The sequence below is a fragment of the Cebus imitator genome, unplaced genomic scaffold, assembly GCF_001604975.1.
Source record: "Cebus imitator isolate Cc_AM_T3 unplaced genomic scaffold, Cebus_imitator-1.0 Scaffold295, whole genome shotgun sequence".
NCBI classification, from domain to species: Eukaryota; Metazoa; Chordata; class Mammalia; order Primates; family Cebidae; genus Cebus; species Cebus imitator.
In genome coordinates this window covers 2,793,680-2,818,705 of record NW_016107610.1, presented here as the reverse complement: position 1 = coordinate 2,818,705, position 25,026 = coordinate 2,793,680, and the positions used below count along the sequence as shown (strand labels likewise).

Genomic DNA, 25,026 nt, shown 5'->3' with positions numbered 1-25,026 from the left:
CAACATAGTGAAACCCCATCTTTACTAAAAAATACAAAAAAAAAAAAAAAGCTGGGCATAGTGGTGTGCGCCTGTAGTCCCAGCTACTGCGGAGGCTGAGGCAGGAGAATTGCTTGAACCTGGGAAGCGGCGGTTGCAGCGAGCCAAGATCCCGCCTTTGCACTCCAGCCTGGCAGGAAAGCAAAACTCCGTCTCTAAATAAATAAATAAATGAAGGAATCAGAAAAAATCAAAGTGTAAATGCAATAAGGTAAGGAAAAAAGTATAAAGATTGTCATGGGCAGTGACCTCAGCTCTGCTCTGTGCTGCTCCAGGACTGCAGAGGGTCTGGGATTGTAATCACAACAGCTACAATGAAGATGATGATGGCAGCTAACACTGAGTCCCAACCCTTACTTACCAGGCACCACACATACTCATTTAATCCTCACACAATCCTCTGTAGACAGCAAATTATCCCCACTTTACACATAAGGCAATGGAAGCACAGAAGTCCACCTCAAGGCTACACAGAAAGATGACGTTGGGATGTGAACCGAAGTCATTCTGACACCAAAACCTACAGTCCTTCCCACAATCCCATACCACTTCCTCACTGACACCACCCCAACCCTGTCCTCAAAGCAGGGGTGTAATCTGTATGGTCTTTCCAGTGCAAGGAGTACACAGTATGTCATCTGGGCCACACAACAAATCTGTGAGGGGTGAGAGGTGGCATTTGATCCCCACAGTATAATCGTAGCTGATATCACCTTGGAAAAGTTTGCATTTTGAACCAGTACAACCAGCTCTGTATCCTTTCCTACTCATTTTTGGGCCAAAGAATGTATACAGCTAGCAGTAATACAGCAAATGTAAGCAATGTTGATTACATTCTAAAACTAGGACATTCAGGTCATGCATCTACATATTCTTTTTAAAAAGTATATTTCAGTTAGAAATTCAAGTATATTTCAATTTGCTGAATAAGGGTTTTCACAATTCCAAAATCAAGCTCACCCCTATCTAACAGTTTCCATGGCAAACTGCAACCTGCATGAGATAGATCTTTAAGAATTACCAAATGCATACAACTTTGGCAGATGAACTGACATCTTCTGCTGTTACAGTTTAGAAAAGCAACTATAGACTACATGGGAAATGTATCTTTTCCTTTTATTTTCTGATTCCATTAAAAAGGCTCAGAATGGAGCCCACTGGCAGGAGTCCACAGAGAGAAATGAAACACTAGTTTCCAGAGGGTTTCCTCCTCTCCCAAGAACTGGAGGTAGACAGGATGAGCCTGGGCAGGGCGGGGCAGGGCGGGGCAGGGCAGGGCAGGGCAGGCCTCTAAGTGTTCAACAGTGATCTGATCACATTTTCTTGTCTTTGCACTCACCTTCAGTTGCACGGGAGGCAACAGCTTTGACGTCTAGTGAGCCTTTTCTCCTGTCTTTATGTTTGCCTGTCTGATTATCTGTAAAAACAAATAATAAATCACTTCTTCAAAGACATTTAAGCAACATATTAAGGAAGGGTACCAATCTAAAAATTTTTCAAAACTCTCAACTTTAAGAATTGAACATGATTTAAATGCCACAAAAGTAAGTAAACATAATACAGAGAGGAAGACTATGAATGACCAGTTTTATGGGGTTAGAGTTTCTCAAAATGTCCCACCAGGTGCACAGATAAACAAGGACTTTATAGTTTCAGAATATGTAACTACAGAGTCCCAAGACATAAAGTGACAACTGACAGGAATGACCTCAGGAGAATCTCTCCTTTGATGTTTCTATATAACTGAGTAAAATGGTGGGAAAATTTTGATCCCCACCCAATTGTGCCCCAAATAAAAATCTTTTATTTTCTCCACAAAATAAGGTCTACAATATCCCGGGGAAAACATTCTTCTCTTTCCTAGGGTAATATGGTGAACACTATTTGAGGTACGTTTCACATGATAGTTCATCTCCTCCCTTTCACCCCCTCTTCTCTGTGAAGGACACACTACTCTCCTAGGCTTCTGACGGGTGCTGTCTCTGACTCTTCTCTAATCCTGACCCCCACACCAATCACTGACAAGGCAACTCTAACTTTTCTTCCTGACTCCTCTGTGCACCTGCTGGGTACCACGCATGGTGCCATGGCCTCTCAGACTGTGCCATGCATCCCCATTTCACAGACGAGGAAACGGGAGCTGCTTTGCACATGAGTGCACAGCAGAGCAGGGTGGGTGCTGAACTCAGCTCTTCCCACAGCCATGGAGCAGCTTCTCTATCTTCTCTTGGCTTCCTCACCTGAAACATCTTTCTGCTCATGGACAGGCCCTTAGCACTTCCTCCGCACTGTCAAGAAGCCTCTTCACCTGCTGTTTGCTTCTTTGTCCAATTAAACTACATCCTCTTCTCTGTAGGCACTGAGAGTGAACATGTTAAGGTCACCAATGACCTCCTTTTTGCTAAGTCTGAAGGCTACGACTCAATCCTTGCCTGACCTGACTTGATTGTGGTACTAGACACAACTGATCCCTTTCTGGACACTCCTATTTGCAGAGTCCACACTCTCATGATTTTCCTTCCATCTCTTACTATTCCTTTCTAGTTTCTTCCATGATTTCCTATTCCTCAGCATCAAAGGTGGTTTCCCAAAGGTTCTATCCTTAGCCCTTCTCAGTCAACAAAACCTCCTTGGGAGATCTCATTCCTTCCTATAGTTCTAATTAATTCCTAGGTTGCCATCTTATCCCAGGCCTCTCTCCTGAGCTCCAGACTTAACTAACCACTTACCACCTCATTTGAATATTCCTCAGGAACTGAAAATGAATTGATTATCCACCATTAACTCTTTTTCTTTTTCCAAATCTGTTCTTTAACCCAGGTCACTGAATTGCATCTACCATAAGGCAGACAGAAGTCATCCATCATTTCTCCCCCTCCCTGCTCCTCTCCTTCCACTGGGTCAGCCAAATCTAAGGATTCTACCTCCTAAACACCTCGAGTCTATCCCTTGCTCTATCCCTGTCTGAGCTCAGACACTTGTCATCCTCTCTGGGTTATAACAACTGCCTCCCAGATTGGTTCCAAAACACCAACCTTACCCCCTTCAACTTATTCTCTGCAGGCAGCCAAGCAATTGTTCTAAAACAAAAATCCAACCAGATCGCTCTCAATCAAAACACTTCAACAGCTCATCCTTGTTTTTAGGGTAAGATTCAAACTCCTCAGTGTGGCGCCCAGAGTCTTATGAGGTCTGTCCCCCTCTCTCCAGCCACCCTGAACTATTGATGATTTGTTAGTTTGCCTCCCAAACTTCTCTGACTTGGTACACACCACTTACTTGGGAATGTGCCTTTCCCATGCCACCTTCCTCACCTGGTTACCCCAGATCTTCTTTGAAGATGCAGTTCGGGTATCTAACTTTTGGGAAACCTTCCCTTAAATAGCCTCTCCACAGCACCCCAGCAGTGCTTTATTGTCTTGCCTTCCTTGCTAACATGAATGACTTGAGGGCAGGGACAGTTTCTCCTGTCTTTCCTAGGTGATCAGTACTGTGCCTAGCATGTGCTAGAAGCAGCATGTGTATAAAAGCTCAATAAATACACATCTGCTTCACCAAAAACCTGCACCTTCCTGTGCACAAATCAAAGTTCTGTTAAATCAGCCACTTTGATTCTGTGGTTCCCCTGCTCAAAATCCTTCAGCGTCTCGGAGATAAAGAACTTCTGGCATTCAAGGATAGGTACAGTCAGCCTTCAGCAGCCTGCCTTTCATCTCTCGCTGTTTCCCATGAATGTGCTACGTCAGCACAACTGCTCCGCCTTCCGTCTCTGGAACAGCCTTGACATCTGCTCCTTTCATCTGAGACATGACACTGCACCCTCTCCAAGTGTTCACACCTTCACATTTCCCCTCTCCTCGACCACATGGAGCCGGAAGTGTGTCTCCTTCCTCTGAGCTGCATGATGAGTAATGTCCACATGGCCACCTGATGAGCCTGGGCTGGGAACTTAGGGTTATTTGTTCCTTCATTCTTCCCTTTTTTATTCCATTCAACGAACTTTTACTGGGCACCCACCATGTGTGATGCCCTAAGCTAGGCATTAGGGAGGTAAAAATGATAACTTATGGCCCATGTCCTCAAAAGGAGTTGGTCAGTGGGGAAAAGAACTAAGAGTTGCAGTAATGATTTTGAAGTTCAGGAGGAGCCTGGGTGGCGGGGCTGGGAGGGGTGGGGAAGGGAGTGGAGTGGCAGAGTCTCCTCTGGGAGTGGGAGCAGAAAGGAGATGGATGGAGTCTTGCAGCTGCAGCCAAGATGAGGAGGAGGAGGACAGCATTTCCAGGAGGGGGGAAACTGCTTGTGCAGATGGAGCAGTGTGGCTGCAGAAGGGCAGGTAGCAGTATGTATGAAGGATGTGCTGTGAGGAGTGGAGGGAGACTAAGCAGGCTTTAATTTCTACTTGACCATTTCAAAGTTACTATATGTAAATACAAGATCCTCTTGTTCCCAAAAGCCCTGCTAAGCTTGCTGCTCCCCTAGTGCCTGTAGCAAGTTATAGATGATTCTGTTAATTTTTGCCCAGTGGGTAGAGATGGACCATGTCTCCACTGTCTCACCCCAGCGCCCAGCTCTCAGAAGCTGTCCTCAGGGAACACCAAGAGGTTGAAAACACAGTGTGAGGCTTACATCCCAACAAGACTACCAGCTCCTGAAGGCGTGCTGTGTCCAGGCCCTCACGCTTACTAAGCACTCAGAAAACACACACTCATCCTCAAGTATCAGGACTGCCAGTAGAGAGGACACTAAATAGGCCCCCACAACCAGGGCATGGGCTCAGGATCCCCTGCAACTTCATGTCTCTGTTCTTGGCTTCCTGTTCTGTAAAATGAGACCCATAAACTCTGCCTATCCTTTCAGTAGAGAAATAATTAATAGCATTTCCTTGACGTGCTGGGTAAATCCAGGGAACTTGGAAAAACAGTGGAGGTGATGAGAGGGGGTAACTAATCAAGAACCCTCACAAACAGCAGCTTCCTCCAAGTCGCCTTAGCCCTGTGGCCTGGAAGTAGGAGCTCCAGTTTGGATATGAGGAAGTCCAGGCCCAAGTATCTTACATGACTTGCCCAAAAGTCATTCAGCCAGGACCACAGCAGACTGTCAGAGCACTTCCTCAGGCACTCACAACAGCACAAGCATTTGCAGGGCACTTGCTCTCCACTGGGGCTACCACCTAACTGCCACGCCCACAGCCTCCTGTTGGCCCTCCTGTTCCCAGGACTCTCTGCACATGGGCCTCTGGTAACTACCTCTTCCTCCTAAGAAAGTTCACTTTCTCCAGATGCAGATCAAATCTCCCAAGTCTTTTCAATGATCTATGAGGCCTCTAACAATGGCCCAACCCTGGTAGCCCATGAGAACACCTGCAAAGTATACGGAGGCCTGGGCCCCACTCATACCACCTGACCAAGAACCAGGCCTGTCACATTACTGGCCAGGTCTGTCCTGACCACCTCCTCATCTCCTACATGCCTAATCCCCAGCTTCATTCTTCTCCATAGAACTTAGCACCATCTGATACACTGTATGTATATTTGCTTACTGTCTACCTCACCCCCCAGCTAGAAACACATCTCACAAGCAGACACAGATGTTGCCTGATGCACAACAGTTGTGCACTGAGTTTTGGCTGAATGAATGAATGAATGCATCCTGCTCCTCTGTGCTCCCCTGGCCATTCTTCAAATGTCTATTATTACTGGACTCCTTTCTTGGTGGTCAATCTTCCTGCCTCACTTGCTCTCTTCAGGAGAGTTGGCCCAGGGCCAAAAGTTTTGGTTTCTTTCTTCAGATGTGATCAGTTCAAATCTAAACTTACTATCTACTCCTTGTCCAAACCTGTTCTTTCTTATTATCTTATTTGCACTTGTTATTTTAATTAATGTTATCCAGTGGCCAAGCTAGATATCTTGGTGTCATTCTCAAGTCTTCTCTTTATCCCAGACAGTAAGCTGGTTCCCAAATCCTGATTATACTTAAGTAACTCCTGAATCCAATCTCTGATTGGGCTCCTCAGGCTGGATTCAGGAGTTTCTTTGTCTTCAATTTCTTTTCTCCATGACTATCTTTCTAAGACCTGACCCTTTCCCATTTACCTATTTTTTTTTTTTTTTTTTTTGAGACGGAGTCTTGCTCTGTTGCCCAGGCTGGAGTGCAGTGGCACGATCTCGGCTCACTGCAACCTACGCCTCCTAGGTTCAAGTGATTCTCCTGCCTCAGCCTCCTGAGTAGCTGGGGCTACAGGCACGTGCCACTATGCCTAATTTTTGTATTTTTTAGTAAAGATGGGGTTTCACTATGTTGACCAGGCTGGTCTTGAACTCCTGACCTCATGATCCACCCACCTCGGCCTCCCAAAGTGCTAGGGTTACAGGTGTGAGCCACAGTGCCTGGCTCCCATTTACCAACTTATAAAGATTCCCTTGGCCTTCCTCTGCTTGCAGGATGAATCCAAACTGTCCTGTCCCAGCCTCACCTCTCGGTGCCTTTATGTGTGCTGCTCCTCCCACCTTGTCCTCGCATGACCTCTACTTCTCTTCCAGACACCAGCTTAAGCATCATCATCTTCATCATCATTGCTGGGAAGCATCTCCCAGCTTTTCCCCAGTGTGATACTACAAACCACAGGATATTGAAATTATTTCCCCTGCCACCAGGCAGTGAACCGCACGTTCACTTTCTGTGTACCTGCAGCCAGACTCAGGGCCGGACCCAGAATAAGTCAGAGTTTACAGACTGGACAGTTGCCACTAAGACAATTTGGTGTCCTCGGTGAGACAGTGTCATGTGAAAACAACACATGGGCCAGGGAAAGGGGAGCCTGTATTGGGATTTTATTACTCTTTGGATGCCTAGACCCTGAACCTTCCTTTCCATGTCTGGGGAGTTCTAAGTCCTCTCACTATGGAAGGGAGAAGGCCAGAGACTCCCTGCTCCATACCCAGTTAGTGGCAGAGCAGGTGACACAGGAATAGCCAAACGAGTGCTTCCTTCTAAGAGTCTGCTTTCAAGTGAATGAGGCAAGCAAGCAAGGTATGAAGAAGCTATGCTATCCATGGTGAGAACAGCAACACCCTATGCCCAGACCTCAACAGGGCCAGTGCTGCCCAAAGCTCAGTAGTGACAGCAGCAGCCCCCTAACCACAGTGCTCCTATGACATGCCAAGAGTAGTGGGGACAATTGCCCAGCTTCCTGCCTCCTTTTCCAAAACCAGTGCTAGAGCTTTCTTTTCAGATCTGTAAGCAATCCTATTTCCTTCCAAAAAAAACTCCTTTTCTGCTTAAGAATTGATTTCTGTTGTGTATAACCAAGGACTTCGGCTGGCCCGTGGCCTATAATAGCTCCACCCTGCCTTCTCAAGCGAAGATAGCCAGTTGAGACCTTTGGACATAAAGCTGGTTATGCTGCTATGCGGGGAGGTGAGACGGACAGGTGGCTCTTCTGGGTGGGATGGGTAAAACTCCCAAGTCAGTGCTGATCAAGTGAAATGACCAAATGGCCTGGTACGAACGCAGGTTGGGAGATGAGCCCCCTGCCTAACATTTCCTCTGACTATATCACTGACTCTGCCTCTCAGTCCCCGCTTTGCCATATCCTGGCTACCCAACTCTAGGCTGTCACTGAACTTTTGTTTTTTCTTTTCTTTTCTGAGATGGAGCCTCGCTCTGTCGCCCAGGCTGGAGTGCAATGGCACGATCTCGGCTCACTGCAGCCTCCGCCTCCTAGGTTCAAGTGATTTTCATGCCTGAGTCTCCCACGTAGCTGAGACTACTGGGGCATGTCACCACGCCAAGCTAATTTTTTGTATGTTTGGTAGAGACAGGGTTTCACCATGTTGCCCAGGCTGGTCTCAAACTCTGGGGCTCAAGGGATCTGTCCACCTTGGCCTCCCAAGGTGCTGGGATTACAGGTGTGGGCCACTGCACCTGGCTCCCTCAGTTTCTTCCTCTGTAATAAAGGAATATAAATAATAGTCATACCTACTTTACAGTGCCATTCTTGAGTTTAAAAACATGCTATAACCAACTAAAAGCCCCCTGTGAATCTGCAGTGTAGGACACTCCCTAACAGGCCCACACATGCTGCTTCTACTCTGACTCCTCCACCCCCTGCAATCTGGCTTCTGCCCTCGCCATTCTCCTGAAACTGCACATCTACAGGTTACAGAAGAGCTCTTGGATGCAAAGCACAAGTTTTTATCCATCTCTGGCTCCATATCCCCCTCCCTTCCTCTGTGCACTTCAGCCCTCACCAGTCTTGATGCTTCCCATTCTCCCAGCCTTTGCCTTCAGCGACACTCTCCAGACTCCCTGCTCCCTCTAACCCCTCTTTCCTGCTTGTTTCCTCCTTCTCTGAAGGTAGGTGGTCTCTAGGAATCCGCCTCACCTCTCCTCTCCTTTTCTTGCTGTTCATTTCCACTGTAACCTCAAAGTTTCCATTCCCCTTTACCATCCCTGGTTTCCATCATGTCTGTATCTGTGCTACCTGCTAATGCTTGGCTGGCCATAAACATTTTCATCTCTAGTGCTAACCTCTTTGCAGAATACAGGAGCCAGCAATCAGTAGGTACTCAGCAGAAATCTGTAGAATGAATGGGCAGATGGGTGAATAAACCAACCCACCTGGCTGCCCACCAGGACCTCACAGGTAGAGCTCTCGACATTCATCCTCCCCAGTACTACTGCTACTTCCTGAACATCCAGGCTCAGAAACGATCTTTTCAAGGGCTCTTTCTTGCTTCTCTCTCTCCAGCCCCACACCATCATCACATCTGGCCTCTCTTCTCTCTTCCTACTGTCATCACCGTATTATTTCCTGGCCATTGTTTTCTCTCCTTTCGACCATGGCAATGCTGGTATTCTTTATGGTGTCTCCTTCTCAGCTCACTGCAACCTCCGCCTCCCAGGTTCAAGTGATTCTCCTGCCTCAGCCCCTCCAGTAGCTGGGATTATAGGCTCCCACCACCATGCCTGGCTAATATTTCCATTTTTAGTAGGGACAGAGTTTCAACCTGTTGGCCAGGCTGATAAACTCCTGACCTCGGGTGATCAGCTGCCTCAGCATCCCAGTGCTGGGATTACAGGCGTGAGCCACCACACCCAGCTGCATCCTTACTGACCCAAACACTTCTTTCCCCACTGACCTTTTATACCAGTCAAAATTGAATACTTGCTTTTTCTGGAACATGCCCTGTACTCTCCCTGTTCTATGACTGTTTTTATTGCCAGAATGCTTTTCCACTCACACCTCTTTTCTTATTCAAATCTACCTCTCCCTGTCTAGAACACTCCCCACTGGCCCGCTCTCATTCCTGTGGATCATTTCTTATCACTTGCTCTGTTCCTTTGTGTCAATGTGTCTCTCTTCCTTTCAGATTAAATCTCTGATTGCTCCTCAGGCGCTGGTAAAAACCAAAAACTGTGCTTCAGAGCGCTGGTGTCAGCCCTCCTGGATTTAGGTGCTAGCTCTGCCACTTCCTAGATGGAGATCCTTGGGCAGATTGTTTAAACTTTCAATTTTCTTACCTGTAAAAAGGGAATTTCACCTATACAATGCTTACCTCCTTTAGTCCAAGCCCTCATTAAAATAAGCTGTACGTAAAGCACTTAGTACAGGTATCTCGTACACAGTAAGTGCTCACAAAAATATATAGTAAATGTCCCTAGAATGAATGAATGAACTGTTCTGGTAAGGCAGAAAGCATATCAATAGCATGAAGGGAAGGCTTTTACAGAAGAGCTGGGCAAGCAGAGCACACTGCTCAGGCAAAGCAGGGTGGCACAGCAAGTGTCTACACAGACACTTGATGGAGCCCCTCCTGCCTGAAGCTTCACCATCCCAGCCCAGCAACTTCACCTGTGAGGGCCCATCACCATCCCAACCCAGCCCCTTCATCTGTGAGGGCCAGAGCAGGAAGTGGCTTGCTGAAGCCATGACACATTTGAAGGAAACAGGGGACTCTAAGCCAGGGAAATGCATTTGCAGTAACAAAGCTACGGAGATGAGCGGATGTTGTCCAAGCTAAGAGACACAGAGGTGAGGCAAGTGCAAGGGCCCAGCTACCTCCCTGTAGGCTGCAGTAATGGGTGTCAGGACAGACAAAGATGTTCATGGTAAAGGACTATGGGATAAACACCCAACCCTGTCTACCTCTTAAAGCACAAATCAGGTTATAAAGCCACATTTCACATGAGTTCATGCATTTCAGCTGACCAGTTCCTTCCCCGGAAGCCTGAGAGACCTGCCCCAGGGCACCTGTCAGAATGCTCACAAGTGCTCAAGTCCTTTGACTCCTAAGCCAACCTGTGCAGTCGGGAGAGAAATGCTGCCATGGTGTGAGGAAAATACAATCCCACCATTGCACCAGGCCAGCTAGTTAGAGTAAAGATCTGTTTTTATTTTTTCTCCAAAAACTCAACGAACTCTAAGAATAAATATGGGGCACCATACCTGTACGAGTGTCAGACTGAACACTTTCGGATATTTTCTCAGCCTGAAAGTGAATTTTAAAAGCCATTAGTTCTGACTGCTGCAAATCTTGCTGGGGTGTTCCTGGGGTCCTGGGGGCTCCCCTTACGTACCTTATTGTTGCCATTGCACACTCTTATAATGGACACATAGTGTCTAATTTTTCTGCAAGTAAAAAACAATGCATTATTTCTCTTCTGACTCTAACTTGATGGAAATGTCATTAATTTTCCATTACGAAACGGCACCTCCCTTTCACAATACACAAAATGCTTTGAGAACATTTCTTCTTATTGTGACCAAGGCCACCAATAAATAAACAAGAGACCACAAACATCCTTTGGTGTCTCTGTAGAAGTGACTTCAATAAAAATGACAAAATTCTTCCCAATTAATCACAAAAGACAATAAAATATACATGTTTTTAAAAGTGAACTGCATGTTAACCAGCCAAGAGCCTTTAGTTCTTTAACATGTTTTTATTTTCGCAACCCTTTACATCGATGCTTTTCTTCAAGTTCCAACAAACAATCTGCTCATAGTCACTGCTGGCCATAGCCCCAGGCCACACTGGAAGCTGAGGTTCACACTGAACGAGGTTAGCTAGACATCTAAAACAAAGCAACGAGGGCTTAGCTCAGAGGCTGCTGACTCTTCTCATTTATTTATTGTTCCTTCAGTTTTTTTACTTTTTCCCCTTGATAATCAAATCCCTATATACTTATCACAAAAAATCTGGAAAGGACATAAAAGGGCAAAGAATCAGAACAGAGAACCCACACAGATCCATCTCCCTGAGGCGATCACCAACTGGCAGCAAAGCCTGGTGACAAAGCACGTGAGCCATGTGGTCAGCGCTGAGGTCTGCAGCCTGGCTGTGCCTGATGCCGGCAGCTGGACCCCTGGGCTAGCAACCTGACCTCTCTAAGCCTCAGTTTCCTCATCTGTAAAGTGGAGATGATCACAGTGCCAACCTCACAGGGCTGCAGTTAGGAAGGAATGAAGTGGCATCTACCAGACACTGAGAGCTGGCCAGGAGGGGAGGGGCTCAATAAAACAACAGCAGTTGCTACAACTGCTACTGCCATACTTTCTCCTGTTCTTTTTTCCTTTGCATGATTGAGACTATACACTAGGTATCATTTTACATTTAACATTATATCATAACCTTTACCATATTTTTTGACTTTTTTTTTTTTTCCTTTTGAGACAATGTCTCACTGTCGCCTGGGCTGGAGTGCGGTGACATGATCACAGCTCACTGCCGCCTTGACCTCCCAAGGCCTAGTGATTCTCTCATGTCAGCCCCCTAAAGTAACTGATAGGGGTGTGCTACCACATCTGGCTAACTTTTAAATTTTTTGTAGGGATGGGGGTGGTCTCACTATATTGCCCAGGCTGATCTCAAAACTGGGCTCAAGGGATCTTCCCACCTTGGCCTCTCCAAGTGCTAGATTAAAGGCATCAGGTAATTTAATTTTCTATGGTCATCATTTCTACTTTTTTTGGCCCTAATCTTAGAATCTGTGAATATGATTATTTCTAATGGCTGCATATTTTAGATGTTCTATAACTCACATTCATAATTTTCATCTTACCATATTATTTCTTTAAGATAGGTTCCTGAGACAAACCATCTGAAATTTTTAGATTGGTTCCCAATCTACAGTCACATCTGTTTTATATAAGAATGTCCATAACTGTTAGTATTTAAAATATTTTTTATCTAATTTGATAGGTCTTTACAAAAATAATACATAGGCTATCAAATTAGATAAACAATCTTTTCAATATAGGGACTCTACCAGTCAGTTTTATCATACAATTTAATAAAGTGACATTCAGACTTAAACAGTACTTCAGTTTCTTGTGTATCCAGGCAGCTTCAACAAGACTGATGCGAGTATGGTGGCTCTGGGCTGCAAGTGGTCAGATGTAGACATGAGGAAGTCCCCAAGGAAACACGACTCTGGAAGGCCATTCTGTGATGACACCTGACCTTGACACTTCTGTTAGCAGTCATTAACTTACTAAATATTCAGAGCAAATTCTGCAATAACCCAAAACACTGTATGTTGACTGATGTACTTGTTTTTCCACTTACCCTCCCTGTCCAATGACAGGTATTATCTTCACATTTTGTTGTATATTATCTCCATTTTTCTTTTTGGCATAGTAAATTCCTTGCCACTCCTATAAATGGAATGTAAGCATAATCATACTGTGTTGAAAACATAATGTTGAAAACATAAACCCAAAAACATTTTCTACTTCAGTTCTGATGCACCTACATTGCTAAAGCAATTAGGATAAAAAATGATCCCAAACTCAAACCGATTTCAGGTAATGGGTCAATTCTTTCTTAGCTTCCGAAGTCCACCTCCTTCTGAGCTGCTGACAAAAGTTAGGTCACCATAGTCTAAATGGTCATATATTTTCAGTGGCCACTTGCAGACAAGAGGTATCCTGGGCCTATAAATAAAGGGCACTCCCCCTCACTTCCTCCTCTCATAACTCTCACCTGCTGAAGTGGAAGAGGGAGCTTAGCCTCTGCCCCTGTGTTTGGGAAGGCAAGAATATCCAGACTGGGCCGGAAGGGGCCATTCTGTGGCCACTACCATGGTGGACTGCTACCAGTTTCTGAGGTGAACGAAATGGCTTGAGGCCCTTCTGGGATGTGTGAGGCCCCGCATATGGGGTGTGGAGGATGACGTAACAGTCAGGACCAAGCTCAAGTAAAACAAACGATGAGACCTCAAAACCCAAGGCTGAAATCACGTTAGCTGTGCTCTCCTGATCAGACACAGAACCTGGGGATTCTTTCAGACAGGAAGCACAGCATGGGGAAGGAGGCCTATGCAGAACAAGACAACAGCAAGAAAACAGGGCTGTGGTGACTCCCCTTATCTTGGGGTGGTGGGGATAGCCAGGATGGAGCTAGGTTTTGTCAGCATCCTAAAATGTTGTTAATTCCTCCAAGAAATCACCAAGGTCCCTAAGCTATGGAAATCCCTAAAACCCACCGTAGGACACTGAACCCCTAGGGTATTCCATAACCTTCTTCCCCTTCCAGAGTGCCTCAGGACCTAGAGCTGAGCCAGGCTGAAAGTGGAGCACAAGGGCAGCCTCACTGGCTTAGCTGAAGTCTCCTATCCAGAGCCCTACTCCAGGTCAATTCTGAAATATTCTGTTTGGAACATGGCAACCTGAATCCAAATACCAGTGGTAAGAGCTCATCTTCAGACTCCTCTGGGAAAGCAGATCAAAGAGAAACCAGGACAGTCAGATAGAATCAAAGGATGATTACCAATGCTTCCTGATACAATTCTGAAAACAATGGGCACCAAAAAAGGACTATATCAAAAAACAGCCGGAAAGCCCAGCTCAGTGCTTAGCTCACACTGGAGAAGCGAGGTACCGGCCCTGGTACAGTTCCGAGGGGAGCTCAGCCAGAGGATGAGGCTTGCAGCCCAAAACCAGCAAGAACTAAACAGGGTTCCTGAGGCAGACATCCATATCCACAACTCACATGTCCACCTTAGAAGGAAGGCTTCAGCAGACAGGTCTCAGGGTTACTTCTGAAGCTCACTATCAAGGGGAATATGGGAAATTAATTGTGGTGACATCTGCAAAACTGTGAATACATTAACACTACACTGTATACTTTATTTATTTATTTGAGACAGAGTCTTGTCCTTCATCTAGGCTGGAATGCAGTAACACAACCACGGCTCATTGCAGCCCTGACCTCCCAGGCTCAAGTGATCCTCCTACCTCAGCCTCCCAAGTAGCTGGGACCATAAGCACACATCACCACGCCCAGCTATCAAATGGTATACTTTCAACAGGTGAATTGTATGGTACAGAAATTACATCTCAATAGAGCTGTTACATTAAAAAAAAGAGACAGAAAAAAAAAAAAAAAAAATGGATCAATTCAATCAGTCAGCATTTGAAAAATATCTTCAGGATTTTCTTCTCCTTTCTGAATAGACTTGGGTGGCTGATCAATCCCAAGTCAAGGCTAACAGGTCATTCCATCCGGTTCCACAGTCCAACTAAAGGTGTAGGACAATTTGGCCGATGGCTTGGCTTGGGTAACAGAGTCACTAAGTTTCCAGTCACCAGTGGAAACAAAAAATCTTTACTTACATAAATATCACATAAGATTTAGTTTGGCCAGGCGTGGTGGCTCACGCCTGTAATCCCAGCACTTTGGAAGGCCAAGGCGGGTGGGTCACGAGGCCAAGAGTTTGAGACCTGCCTGGCCAACATGGTGGAATCCTGTCTCTACTAAAAATACAAAAATTAGCCAGGTGTGGTGGTGGGTGCCTGTAATCCCAGCTACTCAGGAGGCTGAGGCAGGAGAATTGCTTGAACCCAGGAGGCAGAGGCTGCAGTGAGCTGAGATCAAGCCATTGAACCCCAGTCTGGGCAACAGAGTGAGACTATCTTGAGAAAGAAAAAAAAAAAAGATTAAGTTCCTAAGAATAATAACACTACTACCTTAGAATGCTATCATGAAGATTAGGGTGGGTAATGCCAGTAAACTCTTGGCAAGGTCCTGACATATGGTGAACATTCGGTAAATAGCCTGGTTTGGGTGCAGGTGGTCTGCACAGGCCCCTTTCTCCAGGCCAAGCTCCCCTCAGGATAGCAGCAAGACCAGTACCTCCCTTCTGTCTGGTACAAGCTATGTACCATGCTAGGCTTCCCTGGCTTTTGATGCAGTCCCTCTTGGCACCTATTGTCTTGAGAATTAAATCATCACCATCCAGCCATTCTATCCTCAGGGGGGGAGCACAGTGTGTGCACATGGTAAACTGTGGTCAAAGAACACTTGGGGCTTTTGTTACTAAATGGGAAAGGTAGGCTGAAGTCAACTACTGAATCCTGGCAGCCAAGATAAGGACTATGAGCCCTACGTTGAGGAAGCAACATGACAAAATAATGACTTAGTAAGAATAATCATGCAGCAGTGTATGGTGGACCGTGTGGAGATGGAGGATCCCAGACAACTGAACGAGATCCAGCCACTGTAACTCCAGAGTGTAAGAAGGCGGCCCTGAGCAAGGTCAGGCCCAGGCAAGGGATCCTCAAAGAAGGGGTTTCACTGCCATCAGCGCTTGTGGATTTGATGGAGGGGACCAACAGGCAGGAAGGAATCAAAACCATTTCAAGGATCTAAGTCAAACCAACTGTGACATTGGTCCATGAACAGAGACAGCGGGAGCTGGAAGGGAGATTGGGTTTTCTGTTTAAGGGAGACGAGAGGAAACCATTGCTGGACAATTAAGATGACAGCAGGATGTTGAACCAAACCTTGGAAAAGAAGCTGACACTAAAACCAGAGAAGTGTGAGATTTCTACACAGAGTAGAAAAGACACTTCAAGAACAAAGGAGCATTCTGAGGGATAACAGTAGGGGGAAAAGGCCAGAGTTCTGGTAAATCTGGGAGGAAATGGAAGAAACGTAGGCAAAGGGGAGCCAGTGAGAGAGGAAAGCAAAGGCACAGGAGCTTAAAAAGGTAAAAGTTTTGAAAAGCTAAAGAGTTCTGCAGCCGCGTACCATCACCACAGGCATCTGAGCAGCCACCATTTATTTAGTACCCATTAAATAGCAGAAGAAGAACAACACAGTTTCTGAGGGAGGGGAAAAAAATCAAGGTTTCTAAAAGAGGCCAAGCATGGTGGCTCACATCTGTAATCCTAGCACTTTGGGAGGCTGAGGCGGTAGGGCTGCTTGAGCCTAGGAGTTTGAGACCACTCTTGGCAACACAGTGAGACCCCATTTCTACAAAATATGTTAAAAAAAATTAGCCAGATGTGGTGGCACGCACCTGTGGCTCCAGCTACTTGGGAGGCTGAAGTGAGAGAATCGCTTGAGCCTGGGAGATCAAGGCTGCACTGAGCCAAGATCGTGCCACTGCACACCAGCCTGGGTGACAGAGCAAGACCCTGCCTCAAGAAAAAAAAAAAGAAGAAAAGAGACAATATAAAGTTTAGGTATCTGAGAAGATGGGAGACTATGGGTTCTAGAGCTCTAACAGACAAGTCTTGGGGAGGAAGGAAAAAGAGAAGAGTTAGGTGGATATACAAACAGGATGCAAAAAAGCATCAGTACCAGAGCTGGAAATCAACATACCTGTTATTTTTACCCAAAAGAGGAGCGACCAACAGAACAATAAGCAGCAGGGGTTTGTGGAGATGGGAAGTGTTTACAAAATTCCCCGCTTGAATATCATCAAAATTTCTCTTTTGCCCCAAGAAGGTCCAACTTCCATATCCAACACCTAGCATCTGACACTCCAAGGCCCCAGCTCCTGGCCATCTGGCCACTTCCTAAGTCTCCATTCTGCCATGCTGATCCCTAGCAGAGGCCTGAATTCCCCTTCCTGATCACACTGCCACTGTCCCATAAGGCCTGCTGACCCCTCAACAAGCCCTGCTCCCTAGAGACAGAATTATGGATTCTTTCACCTCAAAACATAGGCCAGTTCAGCAGCCTGCCCTACTGCCATGTGGCCCACAGACCAGCAGGTTGCTGACAAAGGACAAAGGTCACCTTTCCATGCTCCCCAAGAACTAGGAAACAAAAAACAAATGCCCAGGCCCTTTTGAGAAATAAAGTAGTATAGGCCAGCTGCAGTGGCTCACGCCTATAATCCCAACACTTTGGGAGGCCAATATGGGAGGACTGCTTGAGCTCAGGAGTTCGAGACTAACCTGAACAACAAAGGGAGACCCCCGTCTCTACATATAATTTAAAAATTAGCCAGACATGATGGCAGGCACCTGTGGTCCCAGCTACTCAGGAGGTTGAGGTGGGAGGACTGCCTGAGGCCAGGAGGTCAAGGCTGTTGCACCTCTGCACTCCAGCTTGGGCGACAGAACAAGACCCTGTCTCAAGAAAATAAATAAAAAATAAAAATAAATCATTATAGGAATCAATAATCTGATGATCTTTCCTATTCTTTGCTCATAGTAAGTATAATTTTAGAGAGCAGGTCTCTTGCTATTGAAGTTTGAGGCCCTTTGTTACCTGGTACCCAACAGCACAACCCCAGTAGAGGTGAGACACAGTTCACACAGAACTGGATGGAGGCCAGCACTTACAGCGCGGCCCTTCCCTACCTCCACTTGCCCCCTCGGTGAGAAGGACATGGAATGCCTCAATGGAAGTTCTGCCACATCAAGGTGCACAAGGCCCGTCCTGGTTCATACTCAGTTGAACCTCACAACAAAACCACTGGCTCATCCAGTAGCAGCAAGGAACCTAAATGCCAGGATTGAGGTGGTCATGGTAAAGCCCCTACCATGGCTGCTGCAGTCTTGGAAGACTGCTGCTCTGTGGCCTCCTTCTGAGTATGCCCTTCTCAAACATGGAAAGGAATGCTTGCCCTCACCTACATGGTGCACCTGAGCACCTGAAGGTCTCTTCATCCATCTCAGCCTTCATACCTCTCTTTCTAGAGGACCTTCCACTTCTTCCAGTAAGGAAAAAAAAAAAAAAAAAAATCCTTGACAGAAAAGTTGAAGGCAAAATAGAGCAGTGCCTACTTTGTCATTCCCCTGCAGCCGGCATGTTCTTTCCTTGTTCTCACTTCAAGGCAATGTTGTATGCTCAGAGACAGGGAAGGCAAAGAGAAACAGGTCCATTCACGGTGTCTTCACAAGGCCCAAGATAAGTGGAGTATAAGCTTTGCACAGCCCCCTGCTCCTGTGGTAGGCTGCTGTTTTGTGCTATCAGATAGGCATTAGCCAAATGCCACCAGTGCCTCCACAAAGCAGGCAGCATGAGTCACTAGTTTTTCAAATGTTTGAAATAATCAGATTAATAGTCTATACCAACTTCCAAAAGCAAAAAAAAAAAAAAAAACCCAGCAGAAAGGACACGAATGACTGTGGAAAAACAGTAGCCTTTTCCTTCTCATTATATTGTAAAACCTGCCACAGTGATGTGCTATCAGAAACTGGTTCAGAGAAATAAGCTTTCAGACTGAGCTGCCTTTCTTCTGCCTGTTCCTTCAGCACCATGATTGTGTGACTTCTTACATTACTGAATAATGGTTACTTTTATTTGGCTGTTTCCAACCCTTGAATATGAGCTCTCTAAGGCAGGAATTTTTGTTTTACTCTTCTTTCCATACCGGAATCTAGCACAGTGTCTGGCTAACAGAAGGCATTTTTAAAATGCTCAATGAATCAATGAGGCTTAGAGAAATCTTGAGCTCAAGTGTCTTCTGAGAACGTGTTGCCTTACTGGCAATTCTTTACCCAGAACCATTTGCCAGCATCTACAGCTAAGAAGATCAATTATGAGAAAGATCAACTTACTCACTACAAAGATAAAAATAATGATTGTTAGCTGTCAATTCAAGTTACTTTGCTTATTGGCTAATCATATTATCTATTTTCTTGGCCCCAGTTTCCTCATCTGCAAAATGGGTATAACAGGATAACACTCCCTATACTTCCCTGGGCTGTTGGGAGGAGTAACACTGAGATTACCTGGCAGTGTTCAATGAACACTGTCTTCTCTCTTTGTTACGTGAAAGTTAAAAAAGGTACTGACCTCTCACTTACCTTGCCTATCCTGATGCATGAATTTATAGTATCGAGCAAGTCAGCCTTTTTTTCATTTATAGGCACTTCTCCTAACTCTTTCCCTATTAATTCACCTGACTGATAGCCCATTGTTGTTTCAAACGCAGGATTTGCATACTGAAAAAGAAAAAACATGAAGTGAATTGAAAGTCATTTTGCAAAAGAGGACAATCAAAGGTCTTCGACCTAAGCCCTTCAGGTTTTTTCCCCAGAAAAAGCTCAGGAGCCTGGACCTCATCGTGGCAGTTCTGAAGCCATAAGCACATAACCCACAAAGAATTCTGGAGCCCGGATGAGCTTCTGCTGGGCTTTCTGCTACGTTCTCCTGAGGCTCCAAGAGGGCAGCAGGCCCACTCCCACTTCAACAGGGGCACAGGAAGGGATGTGCACAGGGCCAAACCAGGAGCTGCTACAACAGCGCTGTTTAGACTGGGGGACGATGGAATAAAGCACATACAGTGCAAAACATTCGGGCTCTCCTCCCCCTCCACACAGACCTCAGCAAGTCACTTAATCCCTCCAAGATTCTTATCCGGATATGGAAATGAAACATTTCTCTTGCTTCTTTCATATGGTTCAAATAAATGATGTGTGTGAAAAGCAGGCTATGAACTAGGAAGTAATTACAAATGTAAGGCTTCATGGTTAAGTTTCAAATAGGACTATAAGATAAGCAGAACATGAATGGGAAAAGTGTGCAATGTGCTAATGATGATAACGACCAAACAATAATTGATACTGTCTGTCAGGGTCTGTTTTCCTCACTGGGCACTATAGTAAACACTTCACATACATGAACTCAAACACAGGCCCACGCTGCCCCTCAGGGCACCAACTCAATGTCAACACCATCAACTCTCTAACAAGGAAGTCACAAGTCAGATTAAAGTGAAAGACTAGAGACCCCAGAAGTAAAATCAAAGTGGAGCTGATTCACAGACAAAAAAAAAAATGTTTTTTCTGGCACAACTCCCTTTTTTGCTGTTATCTGAAAGCATTAAGCTATGTTGCCTTAAGTCACTTGTATAAACCCACTTAGATCATAATGTATAATTTATTCAGTACTTACTAGGTATGTTATTTCTGAAACTTTTAGTTGTTTCTAGTATATTTCTGTAAGTGCAAACTATCTTCAAAGACAGTGAGAAAGGTGAAAGGCTCACAGACCTTCTGGTCAGAGCACTCCCCTCCTACAACAGCACTACCCCAGCCCCCAGCAATCATCCTTTTCAGTAAGTCTCTCCTTGTTAAACGAACCAGTGGGAGATAACGAATGCAAATGTAGCATTTCCACAGACATTTTCTAGCACTTTAATTATTAGTATGTTTTCTAATCTATAGAGAGCTTATTTTAAATTACACATTTGACTGATTTTGTTCTGATAAGGAAAAACTGGTCTCCCGAATTTCAAAAAGAAAAAAAAAATCATATTGGAGGGGTTCAATCCCAAACATTGGAACAAACAAAATAAGAAATATAGAAAGACAGATTCCAAAATAACAAACCTGTATAATGTGGTCTTCACTTGTAATTTTAATTGCATCTTCGCTGTTTTCTAATGCAGTGAATACTGAGTTACAAGCCCTTTATGAGAAAACAAAAAAAGGAATAATTAAATACTGCAAATCTAATAACATCTTGGGTTATTACATTAACTTATTTAAAGGTATTTTTTGTCTGATTTATAAAGAAGGGAGAAAATATTTTAAAACATAAAGAAGAAATAAACACTCCCCTACAAGCCCTTCCACTGGGATCATCACTAGGTACGCTATAGTATCTTTCCTTTCAAAGTGAAGGAAAGGCACACTAGGCCAGTGGGCCAAGGCGGTCACATACCAGGGTCAAATCCCAGCTCTTCAGCAGTGGTGGGACCCTGGGCAAGTGAATGAAGCCCATCGAGCCTCCCCTCTCACCACCTAAGAGTCCTCGTGAGGACTAAATAAGACAATAGAGTCAAGAATACTGCACAGAGCCTGGCAGAGAGAAAGCAGTCAATCATTTGTAATTACTATTTTAACCAAATTATTTTCACAAAATTGGGGGCATCTGGAATGACTAGTCTTGCTTCTTGCTCTCTGAGCCTTCTTTTGTGAGCACCTTCTCACAACCTTTGTGTCTGAAAACATTTTTAAAATTATACAAGTAACAATGTTTATTGAAAAAAATTAGAAAATAAACATTAACAAAAATAAATGGAACACTATATCACTCCCATTTGAATAATAATAAAGACAGATGGTAACATTTATTAGTGAGGAACCCTCCTACACTGCTGGTGGGAATGTAAAAAAGTGCAGCCCCTTTTGGAAAACAGCCCCTTTATGTCCACACATAAACTTACACACAAATGTACACAGCAGCATTATTCAGAAAAGCCAAAAAATGGAAAAAATCCAAATGTCCATCAACTGATGAATGGATAAACAAAACATCGTATATCCATACAATGGAATACAATGCAGACATAAAAAGACATGAAGTCTTGATATATGTCATAACATGAATGAACCTTGAAAACTGTAAGCCAGTCACAAGGATCACAGAGTGTATGAAATGTCCAGAATAGGCAAATCTGCAGAGATAGAAAGTAGATTAGCAGTTGTCTAGGGCTGGGGAAAATAAAAATGTTCTAAAATTGTGGTGACTGAAGCACAACTGAATAAATATACTAAAATCCTTTGAATATACCTCAATAAGATCAAATAACCTGAAATCCCAATACCTAGACATCATAGAAAAAAATCTAATCATTTTCAATAAGCATTGAAAAACGTTCTAGGCATTTACTTGTACAAATGCATACATAATGTGTATATAAAAAAAGACCATACTCTACAGTTTTATAATCTGCTTTTCTCACTGGAATAATAATCTTTCCATAGCAATTGCATTTCTTTATCAGCATTTTAAATAATTATATAATATTCTACTATAAGATTATGTTATAACTTATATAATAAATCTCCTATGACTAGACATTTGGGTTGCTTCCAGGTTTTTTTTTCTTGGATAAGGAATCTCCCAAAGAATGATTTTAAGATTATCTGGTCTCAGAAGATGAAAAAAAAGAAAACAAGTGCCTGCTTATAAGATGCAGAGATACTACAAATAAACTCTAAAAATAACAATGCTGGCCAGGCGAGGTGGCTCACGCCTGTAATGTCAGCACTTTGGACGGCAGAAGCGGGCAGGCTGCTTGAGCCCAGGAGGTCAAGACCAGCTAGGCAACACAGCGAAACCTTGTCTCTACAAAAAATAAATTAGCTGGGCTGGTGGTGCACATCTGTAGTCCCAGTTACTTGAGAAGATGAGGTGGGAGGGCTGCTTGAGCCCAGGCAGTCAAGGCTGCAGTGAGCAGTGATCACACCACTGCACTCCAGCCCAGGCAACTGGAAAATATATTTGTAACATATAGGACAGATGTTAAGTTAATGTCCTGAATGTTACAGGAGCTTTGATCAATCAAGTTTAAAGTGATCAATTACAATTAGAAAAATATTAAAAGAGTTGGGCATGGTGGCTCACACCTGTAATCCTAGCACTTTCGGAGGGTAAGGTGGGCGGATCACTTCAAGTCAGGAGTTCAAGAGTAGCCTGGCCAACACGGTGAAACCCCGTCTCTACTAAAAATACAAAATTTAGTCGGATGTGGTGGCGTGCACCTGTAATCCCAGCTACTCGTGAGGCTGAGGCGGAAGAATTGCTCGAACCTGGCAGGTGGAGGTTGCAGTGAGCCAAGATCCCCCCCACCGCACACCAGCCTGGGGCAACAAGAACGAAACTTCGTCTCAAAAAAAAAGAAATGAAAAGAAAAATATTAAAAGACGTATTCAAGCAGTTCCCGAGAGATATTAATGGCCAATGAATGTGAAAAGATGTTCAGCCTCAGTAAAAAAGACATGCAGATGTAACATTTTTAATTTACCATATCTGCAAAAGCAAAAAAGAATGATAAAACCCAGATCCGTCTCCTCCAAGCTTGTTATATTGGAGGTGAGAACTTCTTATTGTTTTTTGCTTATTTTATTTTTTGATTTTTTGAGACACAGTCCCACTCTGTCACCCAGGGTGGAGCGCAGTGGCACGACCTCGGCTCACTGCAACCTTCACCTCTCGGGTTCAAGCAATTCTCCTGCCTCAGCCTCCCAAGTAGCTGGGATTACAGAAGCATGTGCCATCAGGCCCAGCTAATTTTGTTTTGTTTTGTTTCTTAGTAGGTAAGAGATTTCACCATGTTGGTCAGGCTGGTCTCAAACTATGACCTCAAGTGATCTGCCCACCTATGCCTCTCAAAGCACTGGGACTACAGGTGTGAGCCACTGCACCCAGTGTGTTTTTTGCTTTTTTTAAAAAATAACTTTAGTGAGGTATAATTTACATATTATCTCTTGGTTTTTTTTTACATGCTAAAAAGGAGCTAATTTTTATTGGCTAAGCTACTTTGTCTTTAGTGGGTCAGTTTAGTAATACCAGGAATAATGTAAAAGGTTTGTTTGTTTGTTTAGAGACTGCCCTGTGTGGCCTGGAGGGCTTTCCAGAAATGGCAGAATTACCTGAGTTTCAGTTGTGATCGCACCTCTCCAAACTCCAGCTGGCGCAGTTCATTATAGCAGGCCATGATGTTGGGGTTTTCTACATACCGCTACAAACAGAAAGAGGAATTTTGTGGATAAACAAAGGTGCTTCTTTAAATTATGTGTGCCAATAAAAATAACTCTTTAAACAAACTTCTCAACTTGGCAACTAAAATCTCAGAAATACTTTGTTATCATAAATGATGAACAGAAGGTTAAGAGAGAAAATTTATGGGAACCAAATTAGCTTTTTAAAAAGTAGGGTTTAAGAGTGCTTTGCTTTCAGTGCCTTCAGTTAAGAGCATTTGGTTGTTTTCAAGTCAATGATAAAGCAGGGGCTAGAACGCGTAGAAGAGGAAATTTATTAACTAAAATCCTATTTATATTAGGCTTTCAGAGCATATTCAAGAACAATATTGTGTCCTCTTTAAAGTCATATTAGCTTACAATAAACAAAAATACACCTGCATTTCTATTTGCACCTGTATTTCACAGGGGGAATCTCAACATGGGCAACATGTTCCTGAACTAACCACCCACAGTGGCTCCATGAAGCCGGCAGATGATTATCTTCCACAGCAGAAGCACTGGCAGAAGCCATGGGTGGATTTGCCCAGTGTCTTTTATAGCTGTGAACATTAGGTATTTAGTATAATAATGTTTACAAAGTGGAAATATCTCATGACAAAGTGAATTACATAGTTCTGAGAAGGTGGACCCATTCCACCATCAAATTAAATACTCCATGAAGACATCTTGGCATCCACTGTGTTCTGTCATATAGCTCTATTCATATGTAAGAATATTTGTGAACGTTACTCCCCACTGTTTCTAAAGAGCTCTTTGCTTTTTACCTGCACAATAAATGGACAATACTCTACCTGACGGAGGAGGAAGCTGATGTCTAAAAGGTGGGGCCTCTGCAGATCACTATCTATAAGCCCCAGCCAGAACAATCAGGGACAGGGGGCCCCTCGAGGAGTTCTTTCTACTATCATGGTGAACACAAATGGTCCCTGTTTGAACTGTGATCAGGGTCTTATCCAGCCCTTAGGTTCATGCCTTAAAAGCCATATGATTGTATATGAGGCACCTAACCATCCCGAGCCTGCTTCCTCAAGCGTAAAGCAAGAAAAATAATACTGTTCCTATCCAATGCAGATCACTGTGAGAAAAAAAAAAGAGACAATGGGAGAAAGCATTTGAAGTACAAACTGCTGCACAAATGTAAAGAACAGTTATTGTCACCCTCATAAGGGAAGGCAAGACCTGTTGTCCAGGAGCATGATAAACCCTATGCCTATAGGCCAAAACAGAGCCCTTTTCTCACCCAGAGG

General features: G+C 44.3%; 1 protein-coding gene across 2 annotated transcripts in view; it reads right to left on the bottom strand.

Annotated features, from left to right (window-relative positions):
• The window catches only part of PDE8A (phosphodiesterase 8A), a 146,566-nt gene that overhangs the window by 27,807 nt on the left and 93,733 nt on the right, over nt 1–25,026 (bottom strand). For both annotated transcript variants that reach the window (XM_017502297.2, XM_037729150.1), the window contains exons 6-12: nt 23,669–23,757; nt 20,618–20,696; nt 19,091–19,228; nt 12,609–12,697; nt 10,618–10,669; nt 10,487–10,529; nt 1,379–1,456 (exon numbers count right to left, since the gene is read on the bottom strand). In XM_017502297.2, coding sequence (XP_017357786.1) covers nt 1,379–1,456; nt 10,487–10,529; nt 10,618–10,669; nt 12,609–12,697; nt 19,091–19,228; nt 20,618–20,696; nt 23,669–23,757 — 568 coding nt within the window. The remainder of the gene's footprint in view (nt 1–1,378; nt 1,457–10,486; nt 10,530–10,617; nt 10,670–12,608; nt 12,698–19,090; nt 19,229–20,617; nt 20,697–23,668; nt 23,758–25,026) is intronic.